Source organism: Podarcis liolepis, assembly GCF_965112155.1.
Source record: "Podarcis liolepis genome assembly, chromosome: 2".
Taxonomy (NCBI): Eukaryota; Metazoa; Chordata; class Lepidosauria; order Squamata; family Lacertidae; genus Podarcis; species Podarcis liolepis.
The window spans coordinates 39,065,832-39,079,386 of NC_139555.1; the positions used below are offsets into that span (position 1 = coordinate 39,065,832).

The following is a 13,555-nucleotide window of genomic DNA, read 5'->3' on the forward strand; positions in this document are numbered from 1 at the left end:
TGACCAGAAATCTAGTGAAACACTCTCCTGTTTAGACACTACATATTAGGGAAGGAGGTGTGTGTTGTAAGCAGTTTCCCTTAAAAAGCTGCAATAAAGACAACTATCAAAATAAAACAACAATCATAAATGTAAGGGTTAATGCTGCCAGCTGTTTTCCATAGCAAAATAAAGCAGAAAGAAAAGAGACTAATTACAACCTTGATACAAGCAAAATAATATCCTGGCCTTAAGTGTTGCCAAAGCAAATGTTATGCAAAGGTCAGCTTGGAAGAATGTCAGCATCTCAGTTAATCAGAGCCACACCAGCACTAGGAAGAGCTTCTCCATTTTGTAATAAGGGGGAAAGCTGACTCGCCTGATGGCGAAACACCACAGACAGCTGCATCATTCTGTTCTTGCACCACAGCTTCTCTCAGTGGGTGGCAACCTTGAGTTTCTAGCATGCAGTTCTATAAATGGCACAAAAGTTTATCAGGGACTAAGAAGCCAACTGCAAGCCAAGTTTTGGAAGTTGTAACTTGCTCACACCAGTGAGAATTTCAACCGATAAGCGAGGGGGCTAAACAAGCAACAGGCTGGAAAAAGAGGTCCCAGGGGCTGGCTTGCTGTGTCCAGAGGTCTTGCCTTGTGTAAGACTGAATCCCCATCCCCACCCACTGTCTCTGAAACAATTGCATCAGCTGGAATCCAAGATAAATGAAAGCAAATCAGGGGATTTTGTAGAAAGCATTGCACAACAATGGAGGAAAATGATGAAATTTCCATAGCAACATCAAACCATTTTGCAAACTGCACTCAAGTGACTATGGTGACTCAACATTCTGGAGTGCACAGACTTCAGTCAGCTTTAAAAAGTAGTAATCATTTGCATGTGTCCAGAACTTAAGCTTCTCATGCTGGCAATAATCCACTCAATGCTAAGTTTACAGTGAAGGAAGGTGGCCTTGCAAATAAAGCACTGAACAAGCATTCAGGAGAACTGGGTTCATGTGCAGCTTCCACAGAACACAAGCGAGAAGCTGGGTCCAACTGCATATTCCCTCACTGCAATTTTCACAGATTCCAGGTGATGACATTGCTTTTGAGAGATTATCCAAAACTGAGTTTCAGCTGACATCCGGAAAATGTACGGAAGAATGCTTTCTTTGTCACTAAGAGGTGGGAAGTGGATATTCAAAAGCAGAATATTCTACAGTCTGGTTTCATTTCTGGATAAGGGGTGCTGTGAGTTGCGTCTAGCTTGCACAAAGCAGGACAGAAATGCATGCATGTTCGTTTATTTCCTACCTCTTCCTTCCAGACACTGCCTTGGGAGGCACACTGCTATGGTGGTTTTCAATCCCTTACTATATACAGTGGTACCTCTGATTACGAACGCTTCTGGTTACGCATGCTTTGGGTTACAAGCTCCGCTAACCCGGAAGTAGTTGCTCCTGGTTGTAAACTTTGCCCCAGGATGTGAGCGGAAGGCGTTCGCACAGCAGGAGGTACCATTAGCAAAATCGCACCTCAGGATAAGAAGGGTTTCAGCTTAAGAACGGACCTCTGGAACGAATTAAGTTCGTAACCAGAGGTACCACTGTATGCTTTTATTCACATGGTTAGTTATGATGAAATCCTAGTAAGGGCTATACATGGAACCTCAGGTTAAGAACTTAATTTGTTCCAGAGGTCTGTTCTTAACCTGAAACTGTTCTTAACCTGAGGTACCACTTTAGCTAATGGGGCCTCCCACTGCTGCTGCGCCGTCGCCATGCGATTTCTGTTCTCATCCTGAAGCAAAGTTCTTAAACCGAGGTACTATTTCTGGGTTAGCGGAGGTTGCAACCTGAAGCGTATGTAACCTGAGGCACCCCTGTATTTTAAATGGGGCTTTCATAATGTGCTATTACCATTAACTGCATTACACATTAATACATTTTAAAATTCAATTGAAAGTGCAATCCAAAAGTCAGTCAAAGACGTGTAGGGGGGCCACAGGATGCAACCGAGGTACCACTGTATAGTTTAATTTTAGTATTTCTTACAATCAGACTTTTCTACAGATGACCAATGGTTGTAAGCCTGCAGGCAGGACTCCTGTCTTTTAAAATGTTCTGTATAGTGTTGAACACCTTTAGGCACTACCCACCTTAATAAAAATAATAATATAATCCATGAAATTACAGACTCGATGCACTGGTTGTTGTCTGCTTTCAGGGCCTGGTTTCCAATGCATTTTAACTCCAGTTAATGACAATACATTATTCTCTGTTAACTAAATCTGTCATGATGAAATCTGCAGTGCTGCACTTTGTGGGCTGTATGTGTCCTTTCCATTGCCTGGATGGGTGGTCTCAGGATTGCTGATTAAACAGGTTATCATGTCTTCTTTCTCATGCTTTCTCTCCGCATTTGTTTGGGAGTGCATTAATGGTTCGAGGCTAGTTACAGGGGGGAAAGTCATTTGATTCTAGGAGGGTTGCTTCCAGACAACCTGTTTATTGAACATTCGTCCTGATTTGTTTGCAGGGAGATTAAACAAAGTTGGCTATTTATTGAGCATTATTCTGCTCTGTTCCCGGGAAGGCATCAAAGCAAGCAGTGATATTTTTCTAGAAGTGTGTGCTCTTTTACACAAACATTTGCACATGTATAGACACAGCTTGCACGTGTGTTCAGTGTTCACATGTGAGCAAGCCTACAACTGCAGTCATGGTGCATGCTTGAAAGGGTAACAAGTCACACATAAACAGGACAACCTGACACAGCAAGGCCAGCGTCACCCAAAAGTATCTTTTATGGGGCATTTAGGATGGCATCTCGTCTCAGCTATGCCATTTTGAAATCTATTTTAGCATTTTAAAAAACCCCACCAGCAGTGTAAATATGGCTATGTATTTCTTCATACTGAGATAATGTGGAAGGATGAAACTTAAGTAAATGGATATTAAAATATATGGCAGCAAGAATGAACATTTATTAAGCAGCATTCATGTGTGCATTTTCCTTGTAAACTCACTTTTTTCTGATTAGCTGGAGTCAAACTCCTAAAGAGCTTCCTTCCCTGTTTGCCAGCATTCCAAATGGTGAAGAAAGTCCACCGACTGAGGATTCTCTCTTCCAGAAACAAGACACGGTGTGTCCAGATGGTTCCCCTGAGAAATAGAGGGAAAGAGTGAGAGACCAAGACTCCTCTTCAGTGAGACACAGTGCATTCCAAAGACACTCGCACAGAAAACGGACCAGCAACATTGCCAGAGGAGCCGAAAGCTGTCACCAGGGAAACATTCTCCTTGTGTAAATAGTAAACTCGGTGTCTCTGGGAGATGAAGACTCTCAACATGTAGGTTTTGGGACATGATCAGCCCATGCTGCTCAGATCATAGGAACATGAAGCTGCGAAATAGGTTACAATTAAGACCATTAAAGCTGCCAAAAGTTGAACAAAAGGAGCAGGAGGATGCCCAAGGCATTCTTAGCTGTTGTCTTATCCAACTTGGATGGATGGCCACCAGGCATTGTATGTAAGATGCCCTGAGCTGTCTGGGAGAGTGAAATATCTGACATAGATCACCCCAAGGAATTGATACGCTGCACTGGTTCTTTTAAGAGCCATTGCTCAGTTGTAAAACATCTGCTCTGCATGCAAAAGGCCCCAGACTCAATACCTGGACTTTGCAGAGAAGGCTGGGAGAGACCCCTGCCAGAGAGCTGTTGTCAGTCAGCAGAGGCAATAGGGAGCAAGAGGTTTGACTTGGTATAAGGAAGCTTCCTATAATCCTAAGGAATATACCGTACTGAAAATGTTTCTTTTTTTAAGAAAAGGAAGCTAAATGCAACACAACTGAAATTAAAAATAGTTAAGAGGGGAAAACACCCTATTGACCTGAACCAAAATATAATCATAAAATTCTGTAAACCCTAAGCACAAATGTCAAATGAACAAAAACTCACATTTTTCAGCAATGGGTTGTTGTTTCTAAATTGGCACTATTGGCAAGAGTTATTAAACTGACACCAATATCTGTGTGTGAGATGTTGGTGGAATATAACTGAACAGGATTTCATTCCATGAGAGAGACCATGGGGAGAAAAAACGCCCACAATCCATTCAGCACCCCCCAACTTGAGGTGTTTTGTAATTGCTCTTTCTTTAAGTGCTCAAATGCGGCAGAACTAATTGGACCATGTATTTAAAAACATGCTCTTTCCCAGGGCTAGTTTTGCACAAGTTAATACTCTGCGTGTTTTCTGGAACTTAATGGATGTCTGTTTTATAAGGTGATCCTTAAGAAATCTAAAGGCATTTCAGAGAGGAAAACCAAAAAACAAGGAGGGGGGCTTCTAATACTTGGTCTTCTGCTCATATGCCTGAAAATTTGGTTTGTTTCCCCCATAAACTGCAGTGTGCAGCAGTGCACACATACAACCCCCCACCCCATCTCTGAACACACTCAGCACTCAAATTCTCAGAAAAATCTCTTTTTTTATTTAGGAAAAGTGTAAAAACTGCTAATCACGAAGGGCCTTAGAGCTAAACTTTCTTTCACCCCCAAATAGCACCTCCCTTCCATCCTCAGTTGTTGCTCCCTATATTATGTTATCAAATGGAAGTCATAGTTCTTAGTCTATTAAATATGTGTTCAAGAAGTGAAAGGATAACACAGTCATAATGGAATAAATTTGACAGAGGAACAAACACAGACAGTTTTGTGATGGTGGAGGTTTGGTGTGTATGCATGTACTGTGTGTGTATGTATGTGCGCGCGCATATGAGAGGGAGAGTGTGAATGATGGGTTGAGGCTGTGGTGCAGTGTGAGGGGCCTTCTATATTCTACCACATTTTGGGATATGAAGTGCAACTCTAAACTCTTTATCACCCTGCAACAATACACTAACCAACCAACTAGTCTTGCTAGTGGAAGCTTGCACAAAGACTTCCACTAGCACAGGGGTGGCCAACTCCCGAGATCTATTTACAGAATTAAAAACTGGCAGTGATCTACCTCCATTTTTGGGTGGTTCAGGTCAAAGTTGTTGACCTTTTTTAAGGGAGAAGGATAGCCCCGTTTTGGGGGGTTCTTGGGGAGAGAAAGGAACAGCCACTCACTTGCTGACTAAACTCCATCTTACATTCCGCAGATCGTGTGACGATGGAGGGCAGGGCGAGGGGAGGGGCTGGATTCAATTTAACCAACGCTAAGGAAAGGGAACCAACGATCGACCGTGATCTACCAAAACCTCCCCGGGATCTACCACTAGATCGCGATCAACCTTTTGGACATCCCTGCACTAATACAATAGGGCTTTCCCTCTTCTTCCTCCTCCTCCCCCTCCTCCCACACACTCATCATGTGCCCCCAAACTGATTTGGGGGCAGAACCCCTGGAACAGTGGGGGGGGGCGGTGTGGGAGAGGGCCGATCATTCCAGCAGGCAAGCAGGAATGCTTCTGCTGCCAGAGCGATCTCCTTAGCACTATGCTGAATTTCTTCCTATATATGTGTGTGTGTATTCATGGATGCATATTCCTTCTGAACCTACACATTTTAGATCTTTTAAAGATGATGGAAATCAAGCAGTCTCTCCCTCTCCCTGCCCTCTCTTTCACACACAAAATGAGCACACTGACAGTATAGGAGCCAGAGAATAAATTGTAGTGAAAGCCAACTAATAGCACTGTAAACCTGACAGTATTGCTAAAATGTGGGCTTTATAGCAAGCTGGCAGATGTCTTTTTGTCCAAGTGCATTTTTATGTCTGCACTTTCAAAATAAAATTCCAATTTGGCACATATAAACACTAGATAACATAAGCAAATACTGAACCTATTTGAAATGTTGAATCCACATGCTTTGCAACCATAACAAGGAAACATCTGCAAATGCAGAGAATAGGTTAGGATTATCAATTTTAAGCACCCTCAACAGACCCAGGGCAGGCAGTTCTCTTTCTCCCCTCCGCCCATCCCTTCCCTACAATTTGGTAAAATCAGTTCTGTTTGCAAGAATTTATGCTCGTTTTGATTAGGCTCATTTCTCACTGTCTTCCATCATGCTTTGAGTGTTTTCTTAAGTAATCATTCCCACCATAAAAGTAATATTTCAGAATGTTATTACCTAGTATGGCATAAAGAAAAATGACCATAGCACAGAACACTAGTTTACACTGAGGATTCTTTCTCTATATTCTAAGTAAGTTGCCAAATCATGTTTAAAAATAATCCTGTCATTGTTAGGTAGAATAAATTTATTTCCAATAGTAGGGAGGAGACGATTTTGGCATACTCCTGCTTTCTCCTGCAGCAGCCATGCACTACCACCCACACAATTCTAGAAAGCACACCAATCCTCTGGGGCAAATTGAGGAGTAGGGAAGGGTGTAAGCCATGGGTAGGCAAACTAAGGCCCGGGGGCCAGATCCGGCCAAAACGCCTTCTAAATCTGGCTTGCGGACAGTCTGGGAATCAGTGTGTGTTTACATGAGTACAATGTGTGTTTTTATTTAAAATGTATCTCTGGGTTATTTGTGGGGCATAGGAATTCGTTCATTCCCCCCCCCCAAAAAAATTTATAGTTCAGCCCCCCTCAAGTTCTGAGGGACAGTGGACCGGCCCCCTGCTGAAAATGTTTGCTGACCCCTGGTGTAAGCAGTTCTACAGGGAAGGAAGAATCTGTCAAAAGAGCTTCCTCCTGTTCAAAGAAGCCTCTGCTGAAAGAAAGAGCTTTCCATGAGTGGATGGACACAACTAGATACAAACTATTGTGCTTAAATACAGCAGCCCTATGAAGGACTATACAGCCCTACCTTGGTTTGCGAACAGCTTAGTTCTTGAACGTTTTGGCTCCCAAACACCACAAACCTGGAAGTGACTGTCCCGGTTTGAGAACTATTTTTGGAAGCTGAACGTCCGATGGGGCTTCTGTGGCTTCTGATTGGCTGCAGGAGCTTCCTGCAGCAAATCAGAAGCCGTGCTTTGGAAGTTGAGCAGACTTCTGGAACGGATTCCATTCAACTTCCAAGGTACGACTGTATAAATTTGTAAACCCCAAGCAAACATTTAAATGAAAGGGCTCTTTGTTGTAATTCAAAATCTCTTTGGGCCACATGGGAAATTGTGGAATTAACCTTGCATGTTCTTTTAGGATGAAATGCTATGTACACCTATCCAGGAGTAAACTGCATTGAACAGTGGAAACCACAAATGAGTAGGCTTTACATAGAATTGCATCAAGCATCTTGTTAGTTAATCCAGAGGTGGGGGGGAAACAACACTCTAAGTCTGTTCTCACAATTACCAATCATCATTTATTAATTTAGTTTGTGTTCACAAAATCATTTAAATAGATGGATTATTTACTGCACTATGATTGTGAGCTATCTTGGAACTTCAAGGAACCAAGTGGCAGGGTAGAATAGAAAGCATACAGAAAAGGGCAGCCAAATGGTTAAGAAAAGGCAAAAGCTAATCTAGGGCCAATGGCTGTCTGATGTGGTCTACTGGAGGCAAGCAACAGGGGGCAGGTGTTGCCTTTATGCCTTCCTTGTAAGCTTCACAGAGGCACCTGGCTGCCATACTTAGAAACAGAAAGCTGGATCAGGTAGACTTTGGTCTGATATAATAGGACTCTTAAATCTGTATATTCTAATGAAAAAAATAATTTTAAAAAATGCTCCACTGGAAGCACTGCACACCCTGAAGAGGAATATGCTTCTGTCACTACAAGATCAACAGAGCTAGCTAGATACAAAAATGACTGTGTCTAAGCTAGCACACTTACTGCTGTCAAGATACTTTGATTCTGAACAGAAATTTCCCCACTGTTTCAAATTTGGGCCTCCCATAACAAAAGATTGCGACTTGTGCCAAACTGTTAAATGTGGGAAAAGGGGAGCTGGGATGAGACCAACTAATCAAATTCTTCAACTTTTCACCTAAAGTAAGATTTGTAGCAGCCTGGTCTCCAGGGACGAAAGATTGATTATTGCACTGTAGGCTAGCCAAACCCTTTAAAAAACGACTTCTCTAGAGCTGAAAAGACAAACCCATGTGTGGTTTGCTGAAACAGAATTCCTACTTTCACATTTGACAGTTAAGGCCTCTCCTTCGGATCTTAATTTGGCAGGATAGAATGTCCAAGTCATTAATCACTGCTAAACCTTTATTAAATCTGCAGAAGACCTGTGCAAAATAGCGTAACACTTGGTTATGAATTATCTGAATTTCCAAAATCATTCAGTAACTATCAACATTGTTAAAATACAAACCACTGAAATGCAATTTTGGGCAAAGAGAATTTATGCAAGGCAGACTGAAAAAGGCCTCGTTCAACATGGAACTACTCTCTGGTTGATTTTATGCTGTGAGCTTTCATGCACAAAATGGCAACCGGGCAGAGGATGGGAAGTGCATGATATGTGAGGAGTGATCACTCATTCCTGCCCGCCACATCACTGCCAGGCTGCCACACAATCAATAAACACACACACACAAATCACCTCATGCATTGCATCAAATGCAGGCCCGAGCCTGACTGAGTAAAAAGTAACCACAAACAGGTGAAGTAATGGATCATCCCATAACACATGTTTTTACAAGTCTCCAAGGTACACTACCTGTTTTAGTCAAAACTAGATTTGTAGCTTGCCTCACTCATGCTCCTGTCATCAGATCAGCCACTGAATGGAGGTGGATTCACACTGATTGATTGATTGATTGATTGATTGACTGTGTTATATCCCACTATTCCCTCCAAAGGACCCTAAGGCAGCGGACAATGATCAAACGCTACAACCCCCCATAGTTTTGAAACATTCTACAAAGCAGCTTAAAACATTCTTAAACAGTGATCTCAGGTTTGCCGGGAACAGTGTCTTTCAGCCATAAAATGGGTAAAAATGAATGCTTTTAAGGTTTTCCCCCTGCAAAATCAATAATGAAGGAGACAGATACACCTCACTAGGGAAGAGCTCCACAAATGGGGAACCACCACGGAATAGGTCACCACCAACCAGTCAGCCCCAAGTGCTGGCACCACCACCAAGGCCTCACCTGCTGATTATATGAGCTATGATGAACACACAGTCAGTCCTCGCCACTGCAAACGTCATGTCCACATCCTTGGATTGCAACCACTGAAACCAATCCCACAAGTTGTTTGAAGGTGCTCTAGAGACCTCCAACACACCTGAACCAATAGTGACAGCAAATTTAGCACAGCCCTGAGCAATTTCCTCCTCAAACTGATTCAGAAATCTCTTACAGGTTTGGATCTGGATTTTAAAAGCTCTGCTGGGTGATGTGGCAGAGAGGGGAGCTCTGTTTGCTACCGTCACTGCCATGTGGCAGGGACATGGAATGCACTCATGGCTCTATTTAGTCAGATTTGAACCAGGACTTCTGTTCTAACCAACACCACTCCTGCTTCATTGCCCACAGCAAAGGAGGTTTTAAACCAGACACCCCAAGGCCAGAGATGGTGCTTAGGAGTGGTGTGTAGATGGCCCTTTCCATCTCACTATTCCACAGCGAAACCAGGGCTTTGACAGGATCACAACAGCAGTACATAGTTGTCCTTCTATTCAGTGGTGAGATCTACAAGATTAAATAAAGCAGTGCCAGCAATATCCCAAGGCAGATGTGGTAGATGTTTTGTAGAGGTACTAGTGGTGGGGACATTTCTCCCCTTTCAAAATAATGTCTGAGAGCATTTGCTCTTTGCCATTTGTGTATAGGAAGAACAAGGATGTGAAGATCCAACAGATGTTATCCTGTATGTCCATGACATACCCAATGAACTTCTAAAACATGGGTGTAAATTCACTCAGAGAAACAATCTGTGATTGGCTAGATGCATGGAGAGGAACTAGCAAGAGGGACATTGAAACTTAAACATGTTAGAATCATAATCTAGGTAAAGGTAAAGGGACCCCTGACCATTAGGTCCAGTCATGACCGACTCTCAGCTTGCGGCGCTCATCTCGCTTTATTGGCTGAGGGTGCCGGCGTACAGCTTCCAGGTCATGTGGCCAGCATGACTAAGCCGCTTCTGGCGAACTAGAGCAGCGCACAGAAACGCCGTTTACCTTCCCGTCGGAGTGGTATCTATTTATCTACTTGCACTTTGACGTGCTTTCGAACTGCTAGGTTGGCAGGAGCAGGGACCGAGCAACGGGAGCTCACCCCGTCACGGGGATTCGAACCGCCGACCCTCTGGTCGGCAAGTCCTAGGCTCTGTGGTTTAACCCACAGCACCACCCGCATACACCTATTCAAAAAGCATAATGTTCTGAATTACCTGGCCTGTAATCCTGCACCCGATTATAAATCATTTTGAATTTATTTAAACATATACAACTGGATACAGTAATACAACTGGACCGCAGTGTGAGGTATCTCGATACAAAGCAACATTGGTTGCTTTGATGTAAATGCTGAAAGTACTCAATGTTAAGTCATTTAAAGGATCCTTCCTTCTATGCAAGGCAGAGCCCAGGTGTCAATTCTTTACGGCCATATAGAAAGTACTTTTGCTATGAAGTATTTGAAACTTCTGGAAATGCTTTAATGGAAATAAGTTTGTTTTAAGGAAATATTCTTCTAAACTGCAAAACACTGAATACATGCGTAGTTTTTACGAGTCAAGATTTCACATCCCCTCTAATTATGACATGAGAATCGTAAAGGCAGGAATAATAAGTAGAGCATGAAGGTGTTTTGATTTCTGATGGGAATTATTAATTGGATCTCAGGAGTTGAGTGAACGTTTGTTTCTTCGCGTCTGCAAGTGCAACATGCCCCTTTTATGGCAGTTTAGCACTTCATCACCACAACGGGTGTCACAACTTGGAAACTCTTCATAAATAAATGCAGCAATTGGAACAGCCAGTCCACATGAAATTTCAACAGTGTCTAGAGACCAAGGGTTGTAATGTTTACTGCCCCTCTAGCTAACAATGGAATTTTGGACTTGATGCAAAAAATCTCTTAAATAATAACCGCAAAGTTACAAGATCTTCTGATTTGGAGCTTAGCTGCTGCTGGCATTTGTCGACAGATGTCTGTTAATCAGTTTTTATAGGATACACGATTCCCAGAAGGGGAAAAAAATTAATGCACAACGTTACAAATGTTGCACGACATTCCAAGATTAGACAGTAGTGGAAACTCTAGAACCTTCTTCTAGGTCCTTAAAAGGAGCCAGATCTGCCTTTTAAAAATACACAAACACAAACACATCACTCCCAAAATCAAAGCAGTCATAAAAAAAACTAATAATTTTCTGCACTTAAAAATCTAAAGCTACAAGAATTTAAAGCCTATCTGAAGGACGAAAACATTTACTTTTGCCAAAAAAGTGACAAACTAAAATCAAGGGCTATATAGGATTAGCTTTTGTTGTGGTAACCAAGTGCAACAACTGCTAGCTCCTCTCCCTGTGACTGTAGAGAACTGTGAGTAGATTTACAGGTAGGACTGCCACTCAGCACATCAGTGGAACAAAAGGACTAGCTTAATAATGTGTATGCAGTCACCAATGGATACTGAAGATGTAGTTGAAAGACGGGTCTCAAATGCCTAATGGTCACCATAGCCCTCTGTAGCCTCACACATCAGATTTCAGCTTGTAGAATGGTATAGGAAACAAAAAATTACAACATGCTGGTTTTTTTACCAAACAGTTCTCCTTGGTCTTCTTGTTGAAAGCATACTTGCTGTAGTACTTTGTGCCTACTGAAATCTGTTTGCTCCTATTTCGAGAACTCTTCCATAGTAAGTATGAAATCAGGGAGGAAAGTTATGTGCCCAAATAAACTTGGATGTCTTCTATCAGCTTCAGAAAATATTGTGAGTTAGCTCAGTTAGTTGGTAGAGCATAAGACTCTTAATCTCATAGTTGTGGTTTTGAGACCCACATTGGGAAAAGATACCTGCATTGCAGTTGTCAGGAGCTCATCCTACACTCAAGTAGGACCCTGGCAGAGACACATGCCCAACTGGCATGTTCTCTCCCTCCTGGTCGTCCGTTCGGGAGCTTCAAAAGCTTTCTTCTGCCTGAACATCACAGCGATCGATGCCAACAGACATCGGCACACTTAGGGATCCGCAGAGTCTTTGCAGCTTGCGTAACAGAACTCACCAACTCAGCATTTTGGCTAATCTACTTTATTTACATATAAACACACATGGAGCACTACAACATGGCTCCCTCTCTCTCTAGCATCAGACAGCAAAGAGAAAGGACAAAGGACAATAGTCCCACTTCACTGAACACAGTAACACAAACATCCTGTCTCCGTCACTTCCCACTCTGTGGAGTCAAAACATGCACTGTCATGTGATAGACAACAATCCCATGACTGCAATCATGGAGCAGGAATCCTAACAGCAGGGGGTTGAATGAGATGACCCTCTAAGTCCCTTCCAAATCTAGGATTCTATATATGCCACTTTTTTGAGCCAGTTCCAAAGGCAATTCAACACATTAGCACCCAACCAAAAAACAAGGGGTTCTATGAAGGGGTTCCCTGTTCTATGAAGGTTTCCGGGAAGATATGAAACCCTTCAAAAGAGGTTTTTGCACACACCCCAAACTACAACTTCCACAATTCTTTTGGGAAAGCTACAGCATATAAACCAGTTTCAGACTGGTTCAGATCTTTAATGCAGATATCCCCTAATATAACAGCTGTAAATCATTCAGCAGTAGGCATCTGGTTGCTTTTTCACCTGTGAAATATTATGAATGATAATTTTATGTATTTATTTATAAAACTTCCTTCCTCAGAACGATCCCAAGAATATGTACATCAAATGTAAGATCAAAGTACAGTACAGAACTAAAAACATACATAAACTAAAAAGTAGCTGCAGACAATAAAGACCACAATCTAAGACAGAGTTAAATGTTCTAAAGACACTGGGATCAATAGACGTAAGCACTGTCTGTTGTTAGATTGTGGCCAAAATTTGTGAGCAGTGAGGTAGAAAGCCAGCAATCCTGATTATCTGTAAGCGAAAAGAAATAGACTCTTTTTTATCATCAGTGCTTCTGAACTAGAATACGAGGAACAAAAAGCATTTCTACATGTTCACACACAAGAGACAACACAGAATGCCGTGCAAAACTTTAAAGAACGACTGGAAGCAAAGCAGTAATCCAGCTAGCTAAAACTCTTTCTGAATGGTTGCCTTGTTGTATTACAGTATCTGTCAGCCACCAAATCCAGACTCATACCGAGGCTGGATTCCCAAGCGGGTATAGAAAACCAAGGACTAGGGCTGATGGGTCCATTTGTGATCTATTAAATATAGAATTGTTTGATATGTAAGAATTGTGCTGATGCAGTGCCAATTATATTTTCATTAAAGTAAGTTATAGAACTAAGATACTCTCTACTTCTCGGCCAGCACATTCTCCGCACACATGTTCACCACATTTTCCAGCCCCTTGATTGAATAAAAATAGGTCCAATGACTATGATTCAACAAGACTTGGTAAAACTATTTAAAATATTGGCCTGATACAGAAACAGATCACAGAATCAAGCCAAATATCTTTAGATTTAT

At 42.1% G+C, this 13,555-nt stretch overlaps 1 protein-coding gene across 3 annotated transcripts in view; it reads right to left on the reverse strand.

The window, feature by feature from the left end:
- Positions 1 to 13,555, reverse strand: part of B3GNTL1 (UDP-GlcNAc:betaGal beta-1,3-N-acetylglucosaminyltransferase like 1) — a 173,835-nt gene that overhangs the window by 25,946 nt on the left and 134,334 nt on the right. For all 3 annotated transcript variants that reach the window (XM_083487654.1, XM_083487655.1, XM_083487653.1), the window contains exon 9: positions 3,005 to 3,140. In XM_083487654.1, the coding sequence (XP_083343780.1) occupies positions 3,005 to 3,140 (136 nt within the window). The remainder of the gene's footprint in view (positions 1 to 3,004; positions 3,141 to 13,555) is intronic.